Source organism: Pyrus communis, chromosome 5 (assembly GCF_963583255.1).
Source record: "Pyrus communis chromosome 5, drPyrComm1.1, whole genome shotgun sequence".
Classification (NCBI taxonomy): Eukaryota; Viridiplantae; Streptophyta; class Magnoliopsida; order Rosales; family Rosaceae; genus Pyrus; species Pyrus communis.
Genome location: NC_084807.1, coordinates 26,072,785 through 26,098,027, shown reverse-complemented (window position 1 = coordinate 26,098,027; position 25,243 = coordinate 26,072,785). Strand labels below are relative to the sequence as shown.

General features: G+C 36.2%; 5 protein-coding genes across 7 annotated transcripts; 3 read left to right on the top strand and 2 right to left on the bottom strand.

Moving 5' to 3' along the window:
- On the top strand, window positions 1–2,568 carry LOC137734148 (uncharacterized). The gene is made up of 5 exons (XM_068473443.1): window positions 1–292; window positions 903–1,044; window positions 1,209–1,435; window positions 1,619–1,876; window positions 2,025–2,568. Exons 1-5 carry the CDS (start codon window positions 251–253, stop codon window positions 2,328–2,330), a joined length of 975 nt encoding a protein of 324 aa, XP_068329544.1. The 5' UTR covers window positions 1–250; the 3' UTR covers window positions 2,331–2,568.
- A 5,771-nt stretch (window positions 2,569–8,339) lies between these two features.
- Window positions 8,340–10,329, bottom strand: LOC137733477 (expansin-B15-like). The gene is made up of 4 exons (XM_068472627.1): window positions 10,146–10,329; window positions 9,925–10,037; window positions 8,786–8,979; window positions 8,340–8,679 (listed from the first exon to the last, which is right to left on the bottom strand). The coding sequence occupies exons 1-4, from the start codon at window positions 10,327–10,329 to the stop codon at window positions 8,340–8,342; spliced, it is 831 nt and encodes a 276-aa protein (XP_068328728.1).
- Window positions 10,330–11,795: 1,466 nt separating this feature from the next.
- LOC137733213 (expansin-B15-like) lies at window positions 11,796–13,682 on the bottom strand. Its single transcript, XM_068472368.1, has 4 exons — window positions 13,491–13,682; window positions 13,270–13,382; window positions 12,345–12,538; window positions 11,796–12,238 (listed from the first exon to the last, which is right to left on the bottom strand). The coding sequence occupies exons 1-4, from the start codon at window positions 13,672–13,674 to the stop codon at window positions 11,899–11,901; spliced, it is 831 nt and encodes a 276-aa protein (XP_068328469.1). The 5' UTR covers window positions 13,675–13,682; the 3' UTR covers window positions 11,796–11,898.
- Window positions 13,683–18,186: 4,504 nt separating this feature from the next.
- LOC137734034 (hexose carrier protein HEX6) lies at window positions 18,187–20,022 on the top strand. Its single transcript, XM_068473281.1, has 2 exons — window positions 18,187–18,837; window positions 18,943–20,022. The coding sequence occupies exons 1-2, from the start codon at window positions 18,385–18,387 to the stop codon at window positions 20,014–20,016; spliced, it is 1,527 nt and encodes a 508-aa protein (XP_068329382.1). The 5' UTR covers window positions 18,187–18,384; the 3' UTR covers window positions 20,017–20,022.
- A 972-nt stretch (window positions 20,023–20,994) lies between these two features.
- On the top strand, window positions 20,995–25,059 carry LOC137734035 (uncharacterized Rho GTPase-activating protein At5g61530). Of its 3 annotated transcripts, none has more exons than XM_068473282.1 (10): window positions 20,995–21,104; window positions 21,765–21,878; window positions 21,969–22,231; window positions 22,570–22,632; window positions 22,739–22,757; window positions 23,390–23,488; window positions 23,610–23,687; window positions 23,785–24,029; window positions 24,144–24,306; window positions 24,442–25,059. In XM_068473282.1, exons 2-10 carry the CDS (start codon window positions 21,818–21,820, stop codon window positions 24,579–24,581), a joined length of 1,131 nt encoding a protein of 376 aa, XP_068329383.1. In that variant the 5' UTR covers window positions 20,995–21,104; window positions 21,765–21,817; the 3' UTR covers window positions 24,582–25,059. The 3 variants fall into 3 exon arrangements, with proteins under 3 accessions (XP_068329383.1, XP_068329385.1, XP_068329384.1); XM_068473284.1 differs by having other exon boundaries at window positions 21,043–21,104; window positions 21,729–21,878; XM_068473283.1 differs by lacking the exon at window positions 20,995–21,104 and having other exon boundaries at window positions 21,111–21,878.
- The last annotated feature ends 184 nt before the right edge of the window (window positions 25,060–25,243 follow it).

Sequence of the window (25,243 nt, the reverse complement as noted above, 5' to 3'; positions counted from 1 at the left end):
ATGATTGGGCCCAAAATATCTCATACTAGATGCTTCCGATTAGATTCCAGAAGCATGGTTTAACTTTACCCATTTCTTAATCACAAGTCCACCGGCCTATTTCCAGTTGCTGTCGGCTCCAAACTCTACACATTTTCCACAGATTTCCAGCAACAATTTCAGCAATTGTTCAGCTTTTAGGACCCAGAAATCATCAGTAGTGGTAGTAGTTAGAGCAGTCGACACTGAAGTGGCAGCAGCGGCAGTAAAGATGGTCAAAGCCATTCGAGTCCATGAACTTGGTGGTCCTGAGGTCTCTCTCTCTCTCTCTCTCTCTCTCTCTCTCTCTCTCTCTCTCTCTCTCTCTCTATATATATATATATATATATATATATATATGTATATATATGAATCGGAATTCTGGGTTGTGCTTTAATTTGTATGATAAAACAGAATTAGTCCAATTTAATTATGAAGCCCGAGTTGTTTATATTGTATTATATATTCGACTCATTGAATTTGAGAGTTGCTTTTATTTTGTGTTATAATTTATTTGGAAGTGATCATGCTGGTTGATTAGAGCCATATCAAGTGTTTTTCTTATATAATCGATCACATAAGCCGGCAATTGGACCCGAAAAACGATGTGGGGTTGGTTTGGTAGTCCATTTAAAATGACTGAAAGCAATTTTAGAGAAAATATTTTTGGATTCCAAAATCACTTGAAGTGCTTCGATACTGATTAGTCGATATCCATTTTGTTAAATTCTTGCTTTTTTTTTTTTGTTGGGCAGTATTAATTTATGCTTAACTTCTGTTAGGCAGAATCCGATATACATTTCGTTCAATTTTTGCTCTGGTTCTTAGTTTATGCCAACACTAATATAGTCATTTTACTTATGTTTGTCATGTAATGATGTTAGGTGTTGAAATGGGAAGATGTGGAAGTAGAGGAGCCAAAGGAGGGTGAGATTCGTGTGAAGAACAAGGCTATCGGGCTTAATTTCATCGATGTATACTTCCGCAAAGGCATTTACAAGGCTCCTACGCTTCCCTACACCCCAGGTTTTGCTTCATTTCTCGCCAATTTTTGGCCTCTGTTCTCTTCCAAAATTTGATTTTCTTAACCGTTCCCCACAGATAGTTTTATTGTGTGTTTACATCTATAACTCTATTGGGTGCTGGAAATGGAGTTGCCCTATTTATTTACAAATCAAAACTGACTTCAGGTGTCGAGGCTTGTGGAGTTGTGACGGCTGTGGGACCTGGACTAACAGGCAGGCAAGTTGGAGATATAGTAGCATATGCTGGTCAGCCAATGGGCTCATATGCGGAAGAGCAGATCCTCCCTGCTAACAGAGCTGTGCCTGTTCCTGCTTCCATTGATCCTACAGTCGCAGCATCCCTCTTGCTTAAGGGTATGACAACTCAGTATCTAGTACGCCGTTGTTTCAAGGTAGTTTTATACATATGTACCCGCATCTGCTCTTTTTAATCTTTCTTGAAATTAAATGCGGCGTTGCAGAATGTTTTTATAGAGCTATCTGTTCGTACACTTTTCATTGTTCTTGTCAAGGTGAATATTTGTTACTATTAGTACTGGTCAGTGCCAGCATATGTAAATGTAGTTGTGATACAGGTTGAACCTGGACACACAGTCCTTGTTCATGCAGCAGCTGGTGGAGTCGGATCCCTTCTATGCCAGTGGGCTAATGCCCTTGGTTCCACTGTCATTGGAACTGTCTCAACTAAAGAGAAGGCAGCTCAAGCCAAGGAGGATGGATGCCACCATGTCATAATCTATAAGGAAGAGGACTTTGTCGCTCGTGTGAAAGAAATAACATCCGACAATGGGGTTGAAGTTGTTTACGATTCTGTTGGGAAGGATACGTTTGAGGTTAGTTATACATTTCCTATCTCCGTAACCATATGATGATCGATTTAAATGTTGTAAAAGCTCAACTCCTCAACTCCAAAATCGACATCATCTTATAGATAATTAGTGTTTTGGACTACGAATTCTTATCTGGAGGCATTGTTTTCAGGGATCACTGGCGGTCTTAAAACTTCGGGGATACATGGTGAGTTTTGGGCAGTCATCAGGCGTGCCTGATCCAGTTTCATTACCAGCTCTTCAAGCGAAATCACTCTTCTTGACAAGGCCTGGCATCTTTCATTACACCGTTACGCAAGACGAATTGTTAGAGACTGCAGGAGATGTGTTTGCTAATGTTGCATCGGGTGTACTGCGGGTTCGAGTGAATCACACCTACCCGTTATCTGAAGCAGCACAGGCACACGCAGACCTCGAGAACAGGAGAACATCTGGATCTGTTGTGCTTATCCCCTAGCTCTGAAGCGAATGTATACCTGTTGTGGTATGTGTATGTGTGAAAAAACTGCGAATAAGGAACGTAACGTCGTCTTCGGTTCCGAAACTTTGTATGCCTGTTGTGCTAAAGAGACTTAAAAAGGGGTGATTTATATGAACAAAACTTGGTACTGTACGAATTGAGAACTTCATTTTTATTCCTTGCTGCATATGGTATGGCAATTTTGAGCTAAAACTTCCGAACATCATTTGTAAACTCTTTTAGGTCCAGTTAAAGAACTGAAGTCGTTTTTAAATCGTGACATATCGCATAACAATATGCTTTACATTAACATTAATTCTTAGAATTCGATATTCTAAATCACTCTAATATATGGAGACGGAAATTTGAACTTGGATATCAGATCCAATAACATCAAACCAGGCCTCTATTCACCAACCTAGTCCCTTTTCCCTTTCATTCCATCCAAATAGAGATTTTAATTTTGATTTAAAACAATTTTCATTTTCTTTTCCAATTTTTCTTTTTTGTCTTACTCAAGATTGATACAATTTTGGTAATGTTTGTAAAATCTATTTCTTTTTCTCTTTTAACACGTGATCCGATTAAATAGACAATTTGACCACACTTTCTTTTTTTTTTTTGCGAAAAATCATCATTGACACTCCAAAATAGTTATTTTGCACTCGTTTTTGTCGAAAAAGTGCCAGATGACCAGAGTTTGCACACAACACCCACTGACTGCTGCATGGCGCTATTCACCAACACTGTCCGATGCGGAGGCCTACTTTAAATCAATGCAGATCACCATCTCCCTCTTCAAATTAATCGCGACTAAAATTAATGTAGACATGCAACACTATCAAATTATGTAATTTATTTGACATTTTCACTTGTCGAAAATTAATTTATTTTTCACCAAATTTGCAATTGTAAAATTTGGGGTTATCTCGTGTAAATCGAACATGCAGCATCGCCTAACTAGGTTTTTTTTATTATTTTTTTAAATTTTTTTATTTATTTATATATATATATATATTTTTTTTTTCCCTTCGTCATCTTCATGGAAATTAAAAAGATGATACAATAGATCCTCTCTCATGCCTTTCAATTTCGATTCGGGAAATGCTCACTACTACAAAAGGGGGCTATAGTGTCGGAGGGTGGTGTCGCTTTAATCTAATATAGTAGCGGATTAGGCAGTTGCGACACTAACTGAACATGACGTCGGATTTACTGTCGCTTATAAGCGTTATTAAATGTTTATGTCGCTTTTAAACCGACGTAAACATATATTTTAATAATACTAGTGTCGCTTTTAAACCGACGTAAACATTATTTTAATAATTTTTAAATACTAGTGTCGCTTTTAAGCGACATAAAGTGTGTATATATATATATATATTAAATTATATATATATATATATTAAATTAAATTTTATATCCCTAAAAACTATAATAATTATATATATATATATATATATATTAAATTAAATTTTAAAAAATTGGTGATCATTGGATTGGCTTAAATATACATACGATTCAATTTCTTAAGTGTTATACATACAAAATAAATAAATTTAAATCTACTTAATATATATATATACACACACACCATTGAACTTGATTGGATACGAATTCTATGAAACTAATTTCGACAGTTATAAACGAAAAATCACGATTTAACGGTTATTTTAACTCCGATTTTGATGATTTTTTACAGCTACACTCCTGACCTTATATGAATACAATGAATGGATTCGATCTTCAAATTAAAATATTTACACAAGTGGATACCACAAAATCTTATGTTATACTTAATGAAAGTATAAATAAACTCTAAGTGTTAGTCAATCTATTGTTTTGATGGGATACAAATTCTCCGAAACTAATTTCAACGATCCCAACCGTCAAACTTGTTTGCATATGCTTCGAGATCACATCAGCAAAAAATCACAAAAAACAAACATTCAGAGATCAAGTAACGGGACAAAGCTTTTCGACGGTTATAAACGAAAAATCACGATTTAACGGTTATTTTAACTCCGATTTTGATGATTTTTTACAACTACATTCCTTGACCCTATATGAATAGAATGAATGAATTCGATCTTCAATTTAAAATATTTACACAAGTGGATACCACAAAATCATATGTTATACTTAATGAAAGTATAAATAAACTCGAAGTGTTAGTCAATCTATTGTTTTGATGGGATATGAATTCTCCGAAACTAATTTCAATGATCCCAACCGTCAAACTCGTTTGCATATGCTTCGAGATCACGTCAGCAAAAAATCACAAAAAACAAACATTCAAAGATCAAGTAACGGGACAAAGCTTTTCGACGGTTATAAACGAAAAATCACGATTTAACGGTTATTTTAACTCCGATTTTGATGATTTTTTACAGCTACACTCCTTGACCCTATATGAATACAATGAATGAATTCAATCTTCAAATTAAAATATTTACACAAGTAGATACCACAAAATCTTATGTTATACTTAATGAAAGTATAAATAAACTCTAAGTATTAGTCAATCTATTGTTTTGATGGGATACGAATTCTCCAAAACTAATTTCAACGATCCCAACCGTCAAACTTGTTTGCATATGCTTCAAGATCACATCAGCAAAAAATCACAAAAAACAAACATTCAGAGATCAAGTAACGAGACAAAGCTTTTCGACGGTTATAAACGAAAAATCACGATTTAACGGTTATTTTAACTCCGATTTTGATGATTTTTTACAGCTACATTCCTTGACCCTATATGAATAGAATGAATGAATTCGATCTTCAATTTAAAATATTTACACAAGTGGATACCACAAAATCTTATGTTATACTTAATGAAAATATAAATAAACTCTAAGTGTTAGTCAATCTATTGTTTTGATGGGATACGAATTCTCCGAAACTAATTTCAACGATCCTAACCGTCAAACTTGTTTGCATATGCTTCGAGATCACATCAGCAAAAAATCACAAAAAACAAACATTCAGAGATCAAGTAACGGGACAAAGCTTTTCGACGGTTATAAACGAAAAATCACGATTTAACGGTTATTTTAACTCCGATTTTGATGATTTTTTACAGCTACACTCATTGACCCTTTATGAATAGAATGAATGAATTCGATCTTCAAATTAAAATATTTACACAAGTGGATACCACAAAATCTTATGTTATACTTAATGAAAGTATAAATAAACTCTAAGTGTTAGTCAATCTATTGTTTTGATGGGATATGAATTCTCCGAAACTAATTTCAACGATCTCAACCGTCAAACTAATTTCACTATCAATTGATGGACAGAGTGTGGAGTGTGTGTGCTGTATAGCGCACAAATATGGCCCTCAACTTTTATTATTTTTTTGCTCTTGTGTAATACAAATTCTCAGAAGTATCCTTCCAATTAATTGAAGAGATCTTATTTTGGGACCAGGAGGTATTATACGGAATATATGTTTTCTTTTTTAGAAGAAAAAACCAGGTGGTTTGACTTGTGCAAAAATGGTGCTTTGCACACCCAAAAACCTACCCTTATATGAGTGTCGCTTATAACCGACACTAAATTATTTTTTTAAATATTTTGAAATCCAATGTCGCTTTAAATTAGTTTTTTTAAATATTTTGAAACCCAGTGTCGCTTTTAAGCGACATATTGATTTAAATTAGTTTTTCGTTTTATAACCATCGAAAAATCCCATCAAGTTCAATGGTGTGTGTATATATATATATATTTATTAAGTAGATTTAAATTTATTTATTTTGTATGTATAACACTTAAAGAAATTGAATGGTATGTATATTGAAACTGATCCAACGGTCACCAATTTTTAAAATTTAATTTAATATATATATATAATTATTATAGTTTTTAGGGGTATAAAATTGTTACATTAATATATATAATTATTATAGTATTTTTTAGGGTTATAAAATTAATATATATAAAATTATAGTATTTGAAATATTAGGCGGGAAATTTCCCGCTTGTTTGAATGGATGGAGAGACTTAGTGTCGGTTTTAACCGACGCTAGTGTCATTAAAGCGACGCTATGTGAATTTCAAAAAGTGTGTCAGAAGTTGGCGTCGGTTAAAAGCGACGCTAGTTTCATTAAAGCGACGCTAGTTTCATTAAAGCGACGCAAGTTTCATTAAAGCGACGCTATGTGAATTTCAAAAAGTGTCAGAAGTTTGTGTCGGTTTAAAGCGACGCTAGTTTCATTAAAGCGACGCGAGTTTCATTAAAGCGACGCTATGTGAATTTCAAAAAAAGTGTCAGACGTTTGCGTCGGTTTTAACGGACGCAAACTAAGTACCCATATTTAAACCCCTCTCTTTCCCATTTCAACCGTGCTTTCATTTCTCCCCCAATTTCAGACTTTCTTCTTCTCCTTCCCCATTTCATCTGTGCGTCCCCTTCTTCCTCCTTTTCATTTTTTCCTCAACTCCTTCCCCGTTTGCTTTGGATCACCAGTTTGAAGATCAACATTCTGAAGAACTCCAATTCGAGGAGGAAGAGCTTGAAGGTGGTTCATTTTTAAATTATTATGATTATTAATTTTAGTTTCTATTTTGTATTCTAAATAGTTTTATGCTTAAATTGAAAATTTATTTTTGTTTCTTGGTTTTTAATTGTTTTTTTTGTATTTATGCATGTTGGATCTGAAGAGCAAGGACACTGGAAATCGCAGATCCATAATTTTTTAAAGGTATAAAACCTGAGTTTAATCTATAGAGATTAGAGCCTTAATGTTGAAGTAGTAAAGTATTGGAGCACTGATCTGATGGCAAGCATGGCAGCATGGAGTTGCTAGTATTATATATGGCACTATGGAGCTACAAAATATGTGGTCTTCGACAAAGGCAAGCACAGGAAAGCATGGAGGATGAATTTTTGTAAATTATATGGAATGTTAGATGTAAAACATTTGTATATTATGGCACTATTTTTCTTTTGAATTATTTTTATTATTGTTTGTTTTGGCCTAAAATTGAAATTTATTATTTCGATTATATAATTTTTTTGAGTTATAATTATTTGAGAACGAATACAGAAACAGATTTCGGCTTTTTTTTAAATTATTATTATCAAAGGTGGTGTCGCTTTAAATCGTCACTAGTTTGCATATTTTATTTATTTAATTGTTCTCTAACGTCGCTTTAAACCGTCACTAGTTTGCATATTTTATTTAGTTAATTGTTGACTAGCGTCGCTTTAAACCGACGTTAACATCAGCGTCGCTTTAAACCGACGCTGCGTAGTGGCGGATTAAGCGAACAAAGCGACGCTGAAGCCCTTTAGTGACGGTAGCAATGGCGTCGCTATTCCAATCCGACATTGCAGTGTTTTATGTCGGATTTTTGCCAAATTTCCGACAGAAATCGGGGTTTCTTGTCGGTTTTTGGTCCGCCGGTGATAGCCTATATTGTAGTAGTGGCTATTCTTTTCTCCTTCTGCACGCTCATTGTTTTTTTTGTTTTTTTTTTTTTTTGGTTTCTTAATTCTCTTTAATTTATTCAATATAAATACCAAAAATAAACATGAGTGTGTATACGAAGAAAAAAATACGATGAGAAAATTAGTTCCCTTGGTTATGCTTGTAACGTTATGATTAATAAATTTCGATTCGGGAAAAAATATTCTTTTCTCTTTCTGCGCGTTCATTGTGTTTTTTTTCTTTCTTAATTCTCTTTAATTTATTCAATATAAATACTAAAAATAAACATAAGTGCGTATCGGAGAAAAAATGCAGTGAGAAAATTAGTTCCCTTGGTTATGCTTGTAACGTTATGATTATGTAGCCGATTGGAGATTTCTTTGTGGACCAACAAGACCCGCAAAATTGACCGCATTTTTCTAATTTTATTATAGAGAGATTGAATTGTTATCAGCACTTGGAAATAGTCGTTATACACTCTCAATCCTTTATTTGTTCTATTAGGAAGGAGTGTCGACGACCATTTTGGAGTGCGATAACAACCCATGTTTTAGTACAACCAGATTGGTTAATGAAAATTGACCAAAGATTTATATGTGGCACCGGGTTTCCACCCAACTGGAATTACATCTTTGGCCAACAAAGTCTCATCTGAATATAGAGATGTCAACCTTATCGACAGTGGAGGATGTAATTCTGCCCCGGCATCAAGCTTCCACACTGCACCCCAGGATTGCTGCATGGCTCGCCATTCGCCTCCACCATCCGATGACGAAGTTTCCTTCAGCTCAACGCCGGCAAGATCACCATCTCCGTCTTCGTATTCAATCACAGCCGCGAAGTAGTTTGGGTTTGATCCTTGATCCACGTGGAATGCGATTGTTTGTCCTGAATAATCACATGCCACACTGGCCACGGGAAAAACGTAGAATACATGCATATCAGATTCTATGTAAATTCCAAATTATATTTTAATTTTCATCAAATTTGCAAGTGTAAAATTATGGTTTATACCGTGCGAATTGAATCTGCAAAACTCCGGCATCGCGTAGTTTTTCTTGTTGGCCGGGAAGTGCCATAGCACCGAATGCGGTACCGCTAAGGTCGAAATGTGCCGGTTCGGAGGCGCGAGGCCCTCCGGGGCAAAAGTCGGTAATGGCCACCCTCACCGGTTTGCCAGAACAAGCTGGATGGTTGGTACATTTTACCTGAAAAAAAAGTTATCTTCATATTAGTTTTGAATCAATAAGGAAATGTTGTTATGGACAATTTTGTTAACATTGACTTGTCTTCTCCAACTTTGATATGATACGATTCCTCTTAATTGGTAGCTTGTGCTGTTTTCTTTTCGGGCTATGTTGGCTTTTTGGCTTCCACTTCTCATATAGGTTTGTGCCACTTTTTGTTTTCCTCAACCTTATGGTGTTGCTTTGTTTTACATGTTTCGACCTTTTGGTTTGGTTTGAGAGTGTTTAGGTTTCATGTCCTTGCTTTTTTTTTTTTTTTTTTTTTTTTTTGGTATCTTTATCGTTTCGTTTCTAGAGAGGTAATGTTTATGTCCCCTTCTTTTTCATGTATTATGAAGGATTAGATTTATATCTTCTGACTATGTGTAACTTTCTTTTCATTATCAATAAAAAAGTTCTCATACGGTCGATTTTTTTAAATAAAAAACAAGAATATTAATTTTGAAGAATATATATGCCTATATATATACGTCCAAACACTGAAGTTTTATTATGTCATAAAATGTCAGTCCTTCACATGAAAGGAATATAAGCTCTACGTGTCTTAGAAAAGAAAAAAATCAAACATAATATGAATTAAGGTGGGATCCGGCTTCTCTGCCCTCTCAGTGCTCATCCACTCCCATCTTTTTCTATTTTGTACGATCACGGTTAAATCACATCAGCATTTTATATTGATTTTTTTATAGAAATAATAAACAAAAAGCAATAGTGATATAAAATGTTGACGTGGCTTAATCATGACCGCACAAATAGGAGGGGATGAGAGTGTATGAGAACTGGAAGGGCAGAGAAGCCAGGTCCATCAAGGAGAGTTGTGAGTCAGTTAGTCATAAACTAAAGTAATTAAAAAATTGCTTTGTAACAAGATGACAATAATTAATTAGTTTAGAGTATACAGTATACCTGATAGCAAGCTCCACATTCTTTGCCTGATTTGTACAGAGAAGGGCCTATACTAGTAGTCATGGAAGAGAAGGGAGCTTGTGACACTAAATTTCCATACCCACAAGCCCCTCCTGCATAAGTTAGCATATCTGTTAAACATCGATTATAATTAAGTAAACAATACCATTATCTGTATACCAAAAATTACAAAACATGTACGCATTGGTCATGCATTATACCGTCACTCCCGGCGCCATCGGGACTGCCATACCAAGTAGCTCCGGCAGGGGACCAATCGGTGGCAGCGGCTGACAAGTTTAAGTGCTTTCGATTAACGGCGAAGCAGATATTAAAGCAGCAAAAAAGAGCGATTAAGTTCAAAAGGGTTGTTAAACCAGGCAATGGCAGATGGAGGGTGGCCATGGCTAAGGGCTTAGCTTGTTTAGAGTGTGCTTTGTAGCGTTACTAGAGTGACGTGGAGTTAAAGAGATATTGGCACCGTTACTAGCTTTAGTCGAACGACGTGGGAAGCATGCATGTGTGTGAATATAACTAGGCTGACACACGGCATTCTCGCTGTGAAAACCATGGGCTCCAAGGCTGGTTTTCTGAATCTGTGCGCCCTCGAGTTCCTATAAATTAAGGCTTCTTAGAATTGGCTGAGTTGAAATGAGAGATAACCTCTCAGAGGCCAATGAAGATGAGTGGCAGGGAGAGCGATCTTGCAAACTATGTTCATCTTCTTCATAAAATTAAGAAGATGACATAATACAAGCTCTCGCGGATCACTCATTTTTGTTGTTTCTGAGAGTCTCTCCCTTTTCCCTTTCATGCCATCCAAATAGAGATTTTGATTTTGATTTTAAACAATTTTCATTTTCATTTTCTTTTCCAATTTTTCTTTTTTGATGCCTTACTCAAGATTGATACAATTTTGGTAATGTTTGTAAAATCTATTGCTTTTTCTCTTTTAACACGTGATCCGATTAAATAGACAATTTGACCACACTTTTTTAATTTTTTTACGAAAAAATTGTCATTAGTACTGAAAAATAGTTATCTTGCACTCGTTTTTGTCAGAAAAGTGCCAAATGACCAGAGTTTGCACACAACACCCATTGACTGCTGCATGGCGCTATTCACCAACACCGTTCGATGTGGAGGCCTTCTTTAAATCAACGCAGACCACCGTCTCCCTCTTCAAATTAATTGCAACTAAAATTAATGTAGACATGCAACACTCTCAAATTATGTAATTTATTTGACTTTTTCACTTGTCGAAATTTTTTTTTTTTTTTACACCAAATTTGCAATTGTAAAATTTGGGGTTATCGCGCCTAACTAGTTTTTTTTTTTTTTTTTTTTTCCTTCGTCGTCTTCATGGAAATTAAGAAGATGATACAATATATCCTCTCTCATGCCTATCAATTTCGTTTCGGGAAACAATATTCTTTTCTCCTTCTGCACGCTCTTTTTTTTTTTTTTTTTTTTTTTTTAATTTATTCAATATAAATCCTAAAAATAAACATAAGTGTGTATACGGAGAAAAAAAATACGGTGAGAAAATTAGTTCCCTTGGTTATGCTTGTAACATTATGATTAATAAATTTCGATTCGGGAAATAATATTCTTTTTTCTTTCTGTGCGCTCATTGTTTTTTTGGTTTCTTGATTCTTTTTAATTTATTCAATATAAATCTTAAAAATAAACATAAGTGCGTATACGGAGAAAAAATGCAGTGAGAAAATTAGTTCCCTTGGTTATGCTTGTAACGTTAGCATTAATAAGTAGCCGATTGGAGATTTCTTTGTGGACCGACAAGACCCGCAAAATTGACCGCATTTTTCTAATTTTATTATAGATATATTGAATTGTTATCAGCACTCGGAAATAGTCGTTATACACTTCTCAATCCTTTATTCCTTCTATTAGGAAGGAGTGTTGGGATTTTGGAGTGCGATAACAACCCATGTTTTAGTACAACCAGATTGGTTAATGAAAATTGACCAAAGATCTGTAAGTGGCACCGGGTTTCCACCCAACTGGAATTACATCCTTGGCCAACAAAGTCTCATCTGAATACAGAGATGTCAACCTTATCGACAGTGGAGGATGTAATTCTGCCCCGGCATCAAGCTTCCACACTGCACCCCAGGATTGCTGCATGGCTCGCCATTGGCCTCCACCGTTCGATGACGAAGTTTCCTTCACCTCAACGCCGGCAAGATCACCATCTCCGTCTTCGAATTCAATCACAGCCGCGAAGTAGTTTGGGTTTGATCCTTGATCCACGTGGAATGCGATTGTTTGTCCTGAATATTCACATGCCACACTGGCCACGGGAAAAACGTAGAATACATGCATATCAGAATCCATGCAAATTCCATATTATATTTTAATTTTCATCAAATTTGCAAGTGTAAAATTATGGTTTATACCGTGCGAATTGAATCTGCAAAACTCCGGCATCGCGTAGTTTTTCTTGTTGGCCGGGAAGTGCCATAGCGCCGAATGCGGTACCGCTAAGGTCGAAATGTGCCGGTTCGGAGGCGCAAGGCCCTCCGGGGCAAAAGTCGGTAATGACCACCCTCACCGGTTTGCCAGAACAAGCTGGATGGTTGGTACATTTTACCTGAAAAAAAAAGTTATCTTCATATTAGTTTTGAATCAGGAAGGAAATGTTTGGTGTGGACAATTTTGTTAACATTGACTTGTCTTTTCCAACTTCTGATATGACAAGATTCCTCTTAATTTGTAGCTTGTGCTGTTTTCTTTTCGGGCTATGTTGGCATTTTGGCTTCCACTTCTCATATAGGTTTGTCTCACTTTTTTTTTTCCCTCAACCTTATGATGTTACTCAATTTATTTTACACGTTTCGAACTTTAGGTTTGGTTTTAGAGGAGTTAGATTTTATGTCCCTTTTTTTTTTTTTTATTGTTTCGTTTCTACAGGGGTAATATTTATGTCTTCTTCTTTTTCATGTATTATGAAGGGTTAGATTTATATCTCCTGACTAGGTGTAACTTTCTTTTCATTATCAATAAAAAAAAATTCTCGTACTGTTGATTTTTTGCCCTTCCAGTTTCCATACACTCATATCTTTCTATTTTGTGCGGTCACGGTTAAGTCACATCAATATTTTATATTGATTTTTTTTTTATAGAGATAATAAGACAAAAAACAATAGTGATATAAAATGTTGACGTAATTTAACCATTACCATACAAATAAGAGGGAATGAGAGTGTATGAGAGTTGAGAGGGCAGAGAAGTTGTGAGTCAGTTAGTCATAAACTAAAGTAGTTAAAAAATTGCTTTGTAACAAGATAACAATAATTAATTAGTTTAGAGTATACAGTATACCTGATAGCAAGCTCCACATTCTTTGCCTGATTTGTACAGAGAAGGGCCTATACTAGTAATCATGGAAGAGAACGGAGCTTGTGACACTAAATTTCCATACCCACAAGCCCCTCCTGCATAAGTTAGCATATCTGTTAAACATCGATTATAATTAAGTAAACAATACCATTATCTGTATACCAAAAATTACAAAACATGTACGCATTGGTCATGCATTATACCGTCACTTCCGGCGCCATCGGGACTGCCATACCAAGTAGCTCCGGCAGGGGACCAATCGGTGGCAGCGGCTGACAAGTTTAAGTGCTTTCGATTAACGGCAAAGCAGATATTAAAGCAGCAAAAAAGAGTGATTAAGTTCAAAAGGGTTGTTAAACCAGGCAATGGCAGATGGAGGGTGGCCATGGCTAAGTGCTTAGCTTGTTTAGAGTGTGCTTTGTAGTGTTACAACTTTGGATTTTATAGAGAAAACTCTTGTTCCCTGTTGCCATCAATCCACGTTCATATTTTTTTATTTTATAATTGGTGTTGTAGACTTGTCGTGAAGTAACATGGTTTTTTTTTCATACATGGTCGACTAAATTTGTTTGCTACCCAAAAGTTTAGCGGGAGGGGGGGCTACCCTATCCCAGGGCCGAAGGATACCACAAGTCCTTTGAGGACATACAAAAGGGATCTTAACTTTTTTTTAAATTTTTATAGATCGCTCACCAATAGGAGGTCTTAGCCCTTTTTTTCCCCTAAATTTGACACATACTAAAGGACAATATTTTGAAATTTTGATCTTTTATTGACAGAAAAAGCATAACTATGGAAATTAACCATAGACTAAACTACATGTTTTTCAACATTGTCTCTTGACAATGTTAACCAGAGTTGATTTTGTTAAAGTACTGCAGGCCAATATTCCACAATCTGGTCTTTTATTTTATACTCAGCATTACCTCATATCTGTGATTGGAATTTGCATGTGCTCTAATCTTTCCCTTAAAAAAGTTTTCTACTTAATTCATCATCATCCACAATATCAGGCACAAACTGGGGATTTAAAAATAATGACACATCCCAACCCGAATTTTTCAAATGGATACTTGAAATGACCCAAATACTCAAGTAAACATCTGACATCCGAATGGTGATGAAGTCATAATTGAATGTAAGGTGTATAAGAATAGTTACGTAGGATGTTTTTTCTCTCTATAAACATTCCTTACTTTATGCTGCATTAGTACTTTTGCTCAAACACTATATATGCCATGCATTAAGGAATATTCAACTCCGCTCACATGCGCCACTGCCCCACCCCAGCATAAAAATATAAAAACATGATTTTCATTCATGAAAAACTTTCAAGGGGGGATTTTCATAACATAAACCCAGAAACATGGGTTGAGCATGTCCAGTGGTAGTTCAATTTATTGACTTGACTAAGCAAATATTCTTCAAACAAATTACTCTTTTTCCACAGTCCAAACTGAAGCTCGAGCTCCAAATGTTATATACAATCAAGTTGCAGTTTGTTCTTGACAAATTTGCATGGCTTATTATTTTGGTAATTATATATACCGATAGATGTATTAGGGCTTATCAGCATGCTGTAAAATAATCAACTCGAAAAGAAAGAGTCGGTGGAGAAAGGGCCCTCTTTGATCTTTGGATTTTAACACATTTTTCTAATTTTCTGTTACATCATGCATGCACAGAACGTTCCCATGGATTCAGCCGTTGATGGCGGTTATTGGTCGTTACATCAATCCATGCATGACTCTTGCAATCTTCTGAGATGCCTTTTTCACAACAGAGATTTTAAAAATTAAATATTTCAACGTCAACATTAGGATCTGATAATTTCTTGCACAACTTGTTAATCGGAATAAAACGACAGATTTCAAGTCAATATGTTGAAGAGTCAAATTATTATCGAGTTACTGTCAAGAACTGATTAACATGTTGCTGTAATTTATTACATGACCTATTAAGATGACACGACTCGTTAACGAATTGAGTCGATATCAGGTCATTTATTAAGAATCCGTAAAAATAATAACTTTGATACGATACAATCTACTAAGATAACGGATATAACTTAAAAACAATACGAACATGATAAATATGACCCACTTGCCAAGTTATATACTAATTGGAGATTACGGACCACGTACGTTTCATACAGGTGGACATCATTAAATTCAACCATAATTAATAAGACTAGGGATGCTATAATTTTGTAATCAAGCCCACGGCCTAGTGAATATGTTAATGCATGGAAGTTTTCCAATAATCTAACCGAGAAGGAAATCTCACCCACCGAATCTAATAATTTTGGGTGTTATGTAGATTGCTATGGAGATAGACGATCCTACTTTACATTATCTTGCCCCTGCTAAAACTTTTGGAAAAAACAGAAGGTGAACAAAATAAGAGCAGAGTGGCAGGAGATTTATTTAATGTTCGATTTATTGGATTTCGTATTTATAATAGGAATTGCCAATATGATAAATTACTTGGTAAAGATTATTTTTACAAAACATCAATTAAAATTAAAGTCATTTAGTCAGTTAAGGGTAACAATCAGATAGACAATTCATAATGTTCTTACCAAATCCATCTATTTGTTTTTGTACAGTTTTGATGACTAAATGATACTCATATTTTATTTATTTTTTATATAAATAATCTTTATAGGATAATTTTTAATATTAACAATTCCAATCATTTCAAAGTTTCGTGAATTGGGCACAAAATATTTTGAGGAGGAATTCCCAAAAGGCAAAGGAAATTAGGAAAAGACTAATCAAGTTAGTTGGGGCCAATTGAAGCTTTTGGTTTTGTTAAAGAAGACCCAAATTAAATATCATTAGTGTTTGAACTTTTTTATTTCTGCCCTATCTTTTGTTTTTCTTGCAATACCTTTTGAACTTTATATGAGAAAATACTTGGCTCCTTATTTTTTTATCAGACAAATTGCTGTTTGATTTGACTCATAAACTTATGTTTTTTTTTTATGAAAATTATTATTAATACTCTAAAAATTTAATTTTACACTCTAAACATTGTATATTTAAAAAGAAAAATACTCTTATGAGAGATATAAAATTAAATTTCTTGAGCGTCAATAATGATTTTTTATATTTTATTTTAGAAGGTAAATTTTGCATGAAGTGTTATTTACAAATAAAAAGAAGAGAACTTTAATAAAAAGCTCATGGTATTGTTCACTTTAACGAAAAACCACATTTTTACACTAAAAAATCAACATTGGTATTATTCGTTTTACCCTTTGTCCTTATCGTTAAAACTTAAAGTTTTCAAACATTTTTCATTAGTTTTCCTCAAAAAGAAATGAGACCGTTACATGCAAAGAAGCAAACGATGTCATTTTCTACGTGATTGTTTGTTGTTACTGTTTTTGCTGTTGAGAAATGTTAATGAGACTCTCAAAAGTGGGACTCTCTATAGATTTTCTATAATCTCATATTTTTTGATATAATATTTTGTAATGTTGACACGAGAATTGACGTTAAACTGTTAGGAGACAGATAGACTAAGGATATTCCCGCTTCGCATTTTGCATCTCTCTTTTCTGTTTGATTGTGGTTCCTATTCTGTTTTATATATTCTTCTTCTTTGGGCCGTTTAGGCTTGCTTATGGATTTGGACTTTATTTGGCAGTATTTTGCTTCTGCATTTTATAGGCTTTTTAGCCCATATTGGCCCACTACTTGCTAGGTGCTATTGGGGTGTTTGGGTTTGTTTCCACAGTTTTGCGCCTTGATTCATGTTAATCCACAAATTGATATCCACCTGCGCGGGAGAGACCCTGACGGCCGATCTAGCACCCAGGTTGTGGTGCTATCCTACTACCATGGGAGGCATTATTTTTGGCTACGATATTGGAATTTCAGGCCAGTCATCATAATATTCATATATTTGAGACCACCGTGTTGTACTACTAATGAACTCATCATCCCATATATAACACGTGAATTAATAACACTACGTAAACAATCATCAGACTCGAAACATTTAGCCAAATATTGTCGACAAAATTTATTAGCTAATGCAAGTACTAATCCTGATTAATTCGTTAAGGTGGAGTGAATTCAATGATGGAGCCATTTCAAAAGAAATCCTTCCCGGAGCACTAAGATGAAGGAAGACACCAAAACCAGCAACTACTGCAAATTTGATGGCCAACTTTTTTTTCCACGGTTACAACCTCACTAGCCGGCTTTGAAGCCTCCTTCTTTGCCTCTGCACTCACTGGAGCTTGCGGCCGCAAGACTTTGATCCTCATGGCTGGTATACTTACATATCATGTAACACAGGTTTTAGGGCAATGTTCTTCCATTGGCATGGCACGTTATTTTGTGCATGTAAGTGGCATTCTACCTAATCATAATTCTAAATTCACATGATGACAATATAACATTTTATTTGAATTTTGATTTTCGTTGTTTGTCAACTCAAACTCCTATTCTGAAACTAGTAGTTTCTTCAACTTAACAGAGATTTTCCACAGAATTACCAAAATTATTGATGGTGGACAATTTCAGAGACCACTTATATCGATTTTAAATTTCAGGAACTAAAATGAAAAGTTATGTCAATTTCGTAGACCATTTTGACTAAAACTGTAAAAATATAAAAGGTTTTACTCCAATAATTGTGCTTATGGGACCAAATGCTTATTTTATGAGTACATTTTTCTAACTTTTTAGCCTTATCTAAAGAAGTAGTACTCTCTTAACTTTCTTCAGAGTTCAGACAAATGCTTATGGTCCTGCCTGAATTTGTAAAATAATATATAGTGATTGCAACCACTGCCTACATATTCCACACAAAGTCCAAAACCACTTGCTGAATATCCCATAAATTATCCAATGCATATTTCAATGCTGATCTCATTCTCTATATACCAGTCAAGTAAGACTGCCCTTGCACAAGTGGTTAGGCCACAAATTCGTTACCGTAAATTACAGTAGTTTTGAATATCGTATTGTCGGAAAAAAGAGTAAAACATACTCTCTTTACACATCCATTCTCTTTGTACAAATTTATTAAACTTTGTACTCTTATCTTCCTATATTTTTGTGAGTGAGGTTGGAAGAAGCAATGGCAGTTGGGTTAGCAGTAGCAGGCGAAGCCGGCCAATACAACGGGAGGATGACGCCGTTCGTCATCCTCTCTTGCATGATGGCAGCCACAGGAGGTGTTATTTTCGGCTACGACATTGGAATTTCGGGCGGCGTGACATCAATGGAGCCGTTTCTGAAAAAGTTCTTCCCTGAGGTAAACACGAAGATGAAATCGGACACCAAAATCAGCAACTACTGTAAATTCGACAGCGAATTGTTGACCTCCTTCACATCCTCACTCTACATAGCTGGTCTTGTAGCTTCCCTTTTTGCCAGTTTGGTCACGAGGGCCTACGGCCGCAAGCCCTCAATCCTTGCCGGTGGAGCTGCGTTCCTCGCCGGCTCAGCTCTAAACGGTGCAGCTATGAACATCTACATGCTCATCCTCGGCCGTGTGTTGCTTGGAGTTGGTGTTGGTTTTGGAAATCAGGTAGTACATTTTGCCCGCTAACATTAATCATCTAAGCATACCCTTTTCGATGTTTTTCATTTTCTGTGTTACTTATTGCGTAATCTATGTGTTTGTGTTGTGCAGGCTGTTCCTTTGTACCTTTCGGAAATGGCGCCACCAAAATACAGAGGAGCAATTAACAATGGCTTCCAATTTAGCGTTGGCATTGGCGCATTATCAGCTAACCTCATCAACTACGGCACTGAGAAGATCAAAGGCGGTTGGGGGTGGCGAATCTCCCTAGCCTTGGCTGCAGTCCCTGCCTCAGTGCTAACACTCGGCGCATTTTTCCTTCCGGAAACACCCAACAGCCTAATCCAGCACAGCGCGGACCACCAAACAGCCAAGCTAATGCTGCAACGCATCAGGGGGGTCGATGATGTCCAAGTGGAACTCGATGATCTGATCAAAGCAAACAACATATCGAAAAACATGAAACACCCTTTCAAGAAAATCCTGGAGAGAAAGTATAGGCCTCAGCTTGTGATGGCAATAGCCATACCATTTTTTCAGCAAGTGACAGGGATCAATGTCATTGCCTTTTATGCCCCAATACTTTTTCGAACAGTTGGGTTGGGAGAAAGCGCTTCGCTCTTGTCCTCTGTCATGACTGGCGTGGTTGGTACAATCTCAACGTTCATATCCATGCTTATCGTAGACAAATTCGGGCGAAGAGCGCTGTTTTTAGCTGGGGGGATTCAAATGTTGGTGTCACAAATTATGGTGGGGGGTGTAATGGCAGCTCAGCTTGGTGATCACGGCGGAGTGAGCAAAGGGTATGCCTATTTGGTGCTCGTTTTGATATGCATTTATGTAGCAGGATTCGGGTGGTCGTGGGGGCCTCTCGGATGGTTGGTTCCGAGTGAGATTTTCCCCTTGGAAATTCGGTCGGCGGGACAAAGTATCAATGTGGTGGTGAACTTTTTGTTCACTTTCATTGTTGCTCAAACTTTTCTAGCCATGCTCTGCCACTTCAAGGCCGGGATTTTCTTCTTTTTCGGGGGTTGGGGGGTGGTGATGACGTTGTTTGTGTACTTGTTTTTGCCGGAGACGAAGAATGTGCCGATTGAGAAGATGGAGATAGTGTGGCAGGAGCATTGGTTTTGGAGGAGGATTGTGGGGGATTTTAGCAAGGACACCAAGATGGAAGCTCCTTGATGTACTTATAATGATACATGATTATTTTTTCTAATACATGTTTAAGTTTTTTTTTTTTTTTTTTTTTTTTTTTTTAAGTTTAAAAAAACTAAAGTTTGTTGCTTAAGTCAACCAGTTTAGTGATCCGACCCAACATGACAAAAATCTTAATGGGCCAGGACCGCATATTGAATTGAGCTTAATACTTTATCAAGTGAATCAATTAAAACACAATTTGTTTATTCAGTGGATCGGCCTAAACACAGCCCAAGTCCACATAAATCAACTTAAAATTAGTCAGGTTAACCCTTTTGACACCTCTAGTAATACGTAATAATTTCTCGATGATTTAGTAAACACAATAAGAGTTTGTTTGGAAGTGTTTTAAAATAATTGAAAACGCTTTAGAGAAAATATTATTAGGTTTCAAAACATTTCAAGTGTTTCTTGTTAAATGCACTAGTTATGTGCTTCTTGTAGTGAGTACTTTAAGTGCTTCATTAAAAACGTTTTCGATCAGTTTAAAAGTACTTTCAGACGAAGTAGATGACGTAGTAGAATTTGTTACGTGTGTCACACCTACATCCAAATGTAAAATAATCAATTATTTTTCTGTTGTTAGAATATTCAATTATAGCTTTGATAAATATGCAAGTGGCAGACCATATAATAACAGAGTGGGCCCCACTAATATAGGCATGCCGCACACTCTTTGATTTAAAAGTTGAAAATTAAGGATTAAGGGTGGGGCCCACCGGGGAGGTTAATGTTAATCACAGTCTTTAACTTTAAAGTTTAAGCCAAAACAAAGTGCTAATCTCAGTCTGCGCACGCAACGGTTATGTCAGTTGAAGAACCTAGTCCGCGTATTCACAAATTAGCGCCCACGTGGCGTCATATCATTCGCCCGTCAACCCTACTGGGCCCCACCGATGGCAGACGAGTGTCGCATTTTGGATTCCCAAATTGGACGACTTTCCCTTTCCTACGTCTCTCTCTCTCTCTTTCTCTCTCTCTGTAAAAAGAAGGGATTTTTCTATTTTTCAATTTTGTTTTTCGCGTTTCAGCTTCTTCGCTTCCAGCTTCCGTGATCAGCAAGCCCCAAAGAGGTAATATCTTCTTGAATTTCACTAGTTAAAATTAGGGTTTTTGTTTGTTTTTAATTATTCGAAACTAATTTTCATTCAACTGTTGCTGTATTAGTACTATTTTTCTTTTCAATTTGTAATTAAAAATTTGATCAAGTTGCGATGGATTTTGATTTGGCCAACTGGGTTTTGAGAATTTGATAAAATTTGATGAAAAAGGAATAATCTTTAGACAGAATACAACAACAACAAAGTCTTATCCCACTAAGTGGGTCGGCTGTATGAATCCCAAAACGTCATTGCGCTCGGTTTAGATAGATTACAATGATAGATAACTGATTATTGGAGCTGATTGGCTTTTAGTTGGGATTATAAATTTTTAATCTTAAGTTGAATTGTTTTGTATTTGGGAATGATGGGGGGAGGGGATTTTACCTTCTTTCATTTTCTCACCAACCAAATAGTGGACATTGAAACATTTATTGTTTAAGTTGATTGATTGGATTGGAGAAGGGAAACTTTGATGATTTATTGTTTAAGTTGAATTTCGAATTCGTGTTGGTAAATGAATTCAAGAGGCTGCTACCTGTGAAATCAAAGCCGGTTTCTTTCTTACATGTATACCTTAGTTTTTCTTAAAGAAAGAGCAAAGCCGTTGTGATCTTGTTCCCTTCAAAACAGGCTAAACTGGTCTTTGCCTTTATAATTTGACTCTGGTATCTGCAACTGCTACAATGCCTTCTGACATCTCACCCCGGTGGAAAGAAAAGACTACCGAGTTCTTTTCTTCCTCAGGTACCTTTTGACTGCACCGTTTTTGCTTGTTTAATCCTTTTATAAGAAAAACATTTGTGTTTGACTGTAGCCAACTGTGTTTTAATGCAGGGGTGAAGATTAAAGAAGCTGGACATTCGGCTGGAACATTTGTTGAAGAGGTCACTAAAGATGCAAAAGTGAATGTTGCTGATGTGGCAGAACGAGTTGGGTCAATGTTCAAAAGTCGATGGGCGCTTCTTCAGCAACCAGCTACAAGACATGCTGTTCAGGAACGTCTTATAGTTGCTGCTGCAACAACTGGTACATTTTTTAGGAAGGGCTTATCAGAGACAAAGGAAAAGGTTTCTGTGGGGAAGATAAAAGTTGAAGAGGTAGACTTTCTAGAACTGTGTCTGGGATATATCAGTAGTCACTTTCTTCAAATACATCATTTTATCACTGCTAAGGGTGTTTTGTAAACACGCCTAGTGATGCAGCTCAAGCACGGAAACTAAATACAAGAGTCTAAAAAGATGAAAATAAAAGTAAAATCTTGCAGGAACTACAGAAGTGAAACTTGAAACTAACTTAGAGTGAACATATTATACTATTTTTCTGTTTCTTTAACCCTAACGGTGAATGCCATTGACAATCTAATCATGTGCCTAGAGCATGACTTTTAAGTTGGGATCGTAACTGACATATTTGAGATGGTATTTCTTTCTTTCAGGTGGCAAAGAAGACTGCCCAAAAGAGCAAAACTATTTTGAGTGACATTGAAAGATGGCAGAAGGTATAGGATTTATAAAACAGTTGTTACCTTTCTTTTCTTCTTTGTTATACATATTTTAAAAGTCTAATCTTGTTTTTTTTTTTTTTTTTTTTTTTTCAATTTTCAGGGTGTTGCAAGCACTGATGGTAAGTTTCTTGAATTTTCTACTCCCTCCATATACGTTTTTGCCTAACGTTATTAATTGTAATATTCGGAAAAAAAAAAAAAAATCTGTGAGATTTACAGTGTTAAACTTGATGGAACGAGATACAGTACTACAGTTAGTTTCGAAGGCTATAGTGTGGATTGTTGATTTTGTGGCTTGTTTGGTTGTCCGGCTGCTTCTTCTTCAATCACACGTCTGGTTTTTCTCTGGAATCAACAAACAAGGAAGTATTCAATATTAGTTGTAGGATATGAGATAGTGGGAAGCAGTTAATAGTATACTGGTGGTCGAAGTTGGGATTGAGGAAACTTTGGAAGCTTTGTTTCTTTGACTTCTGATTACATTACACATGACCTTCTGGCACACGGGGTTCCCCCTAAAATTTATTTGTATATGTAGCTGTAAGGTGAAATTTGTAGCGGAGAATTTATTGAAAAGGACTCAGGTTTTTATTAGTTGGCATTATTTGAAACATGGTGAAATGCTGGATCATCTGTATCTCCCTAATTTGGTGGTTTGTGTGTCAAGATTAAACTGTATCAGGATGGTGGTTTCTTTTAATCTTGGGTTAAATGGTGAATGGTGATAGTTACTTAAAATTTTTATTTTCAGTTTTTGGAGTTCCGATTGAAGTTACCGTGCAACGGCAACAATCTAGTAGGCCCATTCCTCAAATTTTGGTCAGATGTGCAGATTATCTCATATCATCAGGTACTCCATAGTCTATACTTCTCTAATTTGTACACTTCTGGTGCATGTATGATATACATATATTACTTTGATTTCCATTTCATGTATGATTATCTTGTTCGTGATTGTTTTTGACTTCTAGGACTCAATACACCATATCTGTTTAAAGGCGAGGGAGATAAAAAAGTCATTCAACAACTAGTTTCACTGTACAACCAAGGTATCTGACGTGTGTATGTTTTCTTTTCATCTATTTCTCTGAAACATAGTTTTCTTAGTTCTATTTGAACAACACTAATCTAGTGTTGTAATATCAGATTCAAATGCATCATTACCAGAGGGTGTAAGTCCAATTGACGTAGCGGCTCTAGTCAAATGTTACCTAGCTACCCTTCCTGAGCCACTAACCACATTTGAGCTTTATAATGAGATCAAAGGTGCTCGTTCCAGCATACGTGCGATGAGAAACATGCTCAGGAGGCTGCCTACAGTCAACTACACAACCCTAGAATTTGTCACTGCATTACTGCTCCGTGTTAGCCAGAAGTCAGTTCTTAACAAGGTAGGAAGCATCCCTTTCTCTCTCTCTCTCTCTCTCTCTCTGTTGTATCCATGGCGGGTTGTTCGTAGCTGAATCTTTGATAAGCTTGTTTAAATAGTTGTTAACTGTACACAGATGAACATCCAAAGTCTCGCAATGGAGATGGCCCCTGTTATAATTTGGCAAAAGGGTAGGACACCAGACCTATATAGGAAATATTGGAATCAACCGTCAAAAGGTCCTTCCAGGAAGAACTTGGATCCAGAGCCTACTTATTCTGCGTGGGACATGCTTTCTGGTGAGGGGTTCTCCATTACCAACCTGTTTCTATTTTATAGAAATTTACGAACTAAACAGGTGTTTATATTGTTGGTTTTTCGAAAGAAGTTATTCATTTCTTTTCCGTGTTACTTTTCTTTTATTGTGGATTCAGATGAAGGTGATGATGTAGATGATTCCATCCCCTTGGATGATGGTGTGCCCATGGACCTCGGCGCTATTGAGGTCGTCCAGTGCCTCATGGAACATCACAATGCAATTTTCACAGATGCTAACGAAACAATCTGGAGATGATACGAATTCCTTGGGCAGTCCAACTCCAACTCCAACTGACGCTGTTTCGAGACTGAAACCAGATCTGGCTGAGACGATGATTACAAGTACAAGAAGTTATGACCTTTGCCAGTCCTAAGAAAGTTCAAACTTTTTTCCGAGTTGGAGCATGGTAGACCACTTGCAAGGGGAGATGAAGCTACTATCTCATTACATACACTTGCTACTATGAGTGCTTGGTTTGCAGCAGTGAAAAAGCTTGGATTTAATACCGAATTGGACTGTTTGATTGGTTTTGGCATTGTTTTCTTAGTTTGGTTTGAGTTACTGCATCACCATGATTGTGTAAATTTCTTAATAAGATCAGTTAACACTGAGTTTATGGTGGACTCAGGTTGCAGTACAGACTAGGTCTATGTTGGATTAGCATATTGTATAAAGAAGCGATTTTCGTGATGTTCAACAATTAAACAGTATTTATTAAAGAAGTTCAAATCTTCGTTTCTAGTGTATCAAACAATCAGTTGTGTCCCAGAATTCATACCAAATAACAGCTACACAAGACTCCCAGAAATTCATAACTCCGACGAGCTTGTAAGAATTCGAGATAATCAAGCATCTCGGGTGGGAAATCATCGAAGAAAATGTCAGGAGTCGAAAGGTCCTTTAAGCCATCACACGCT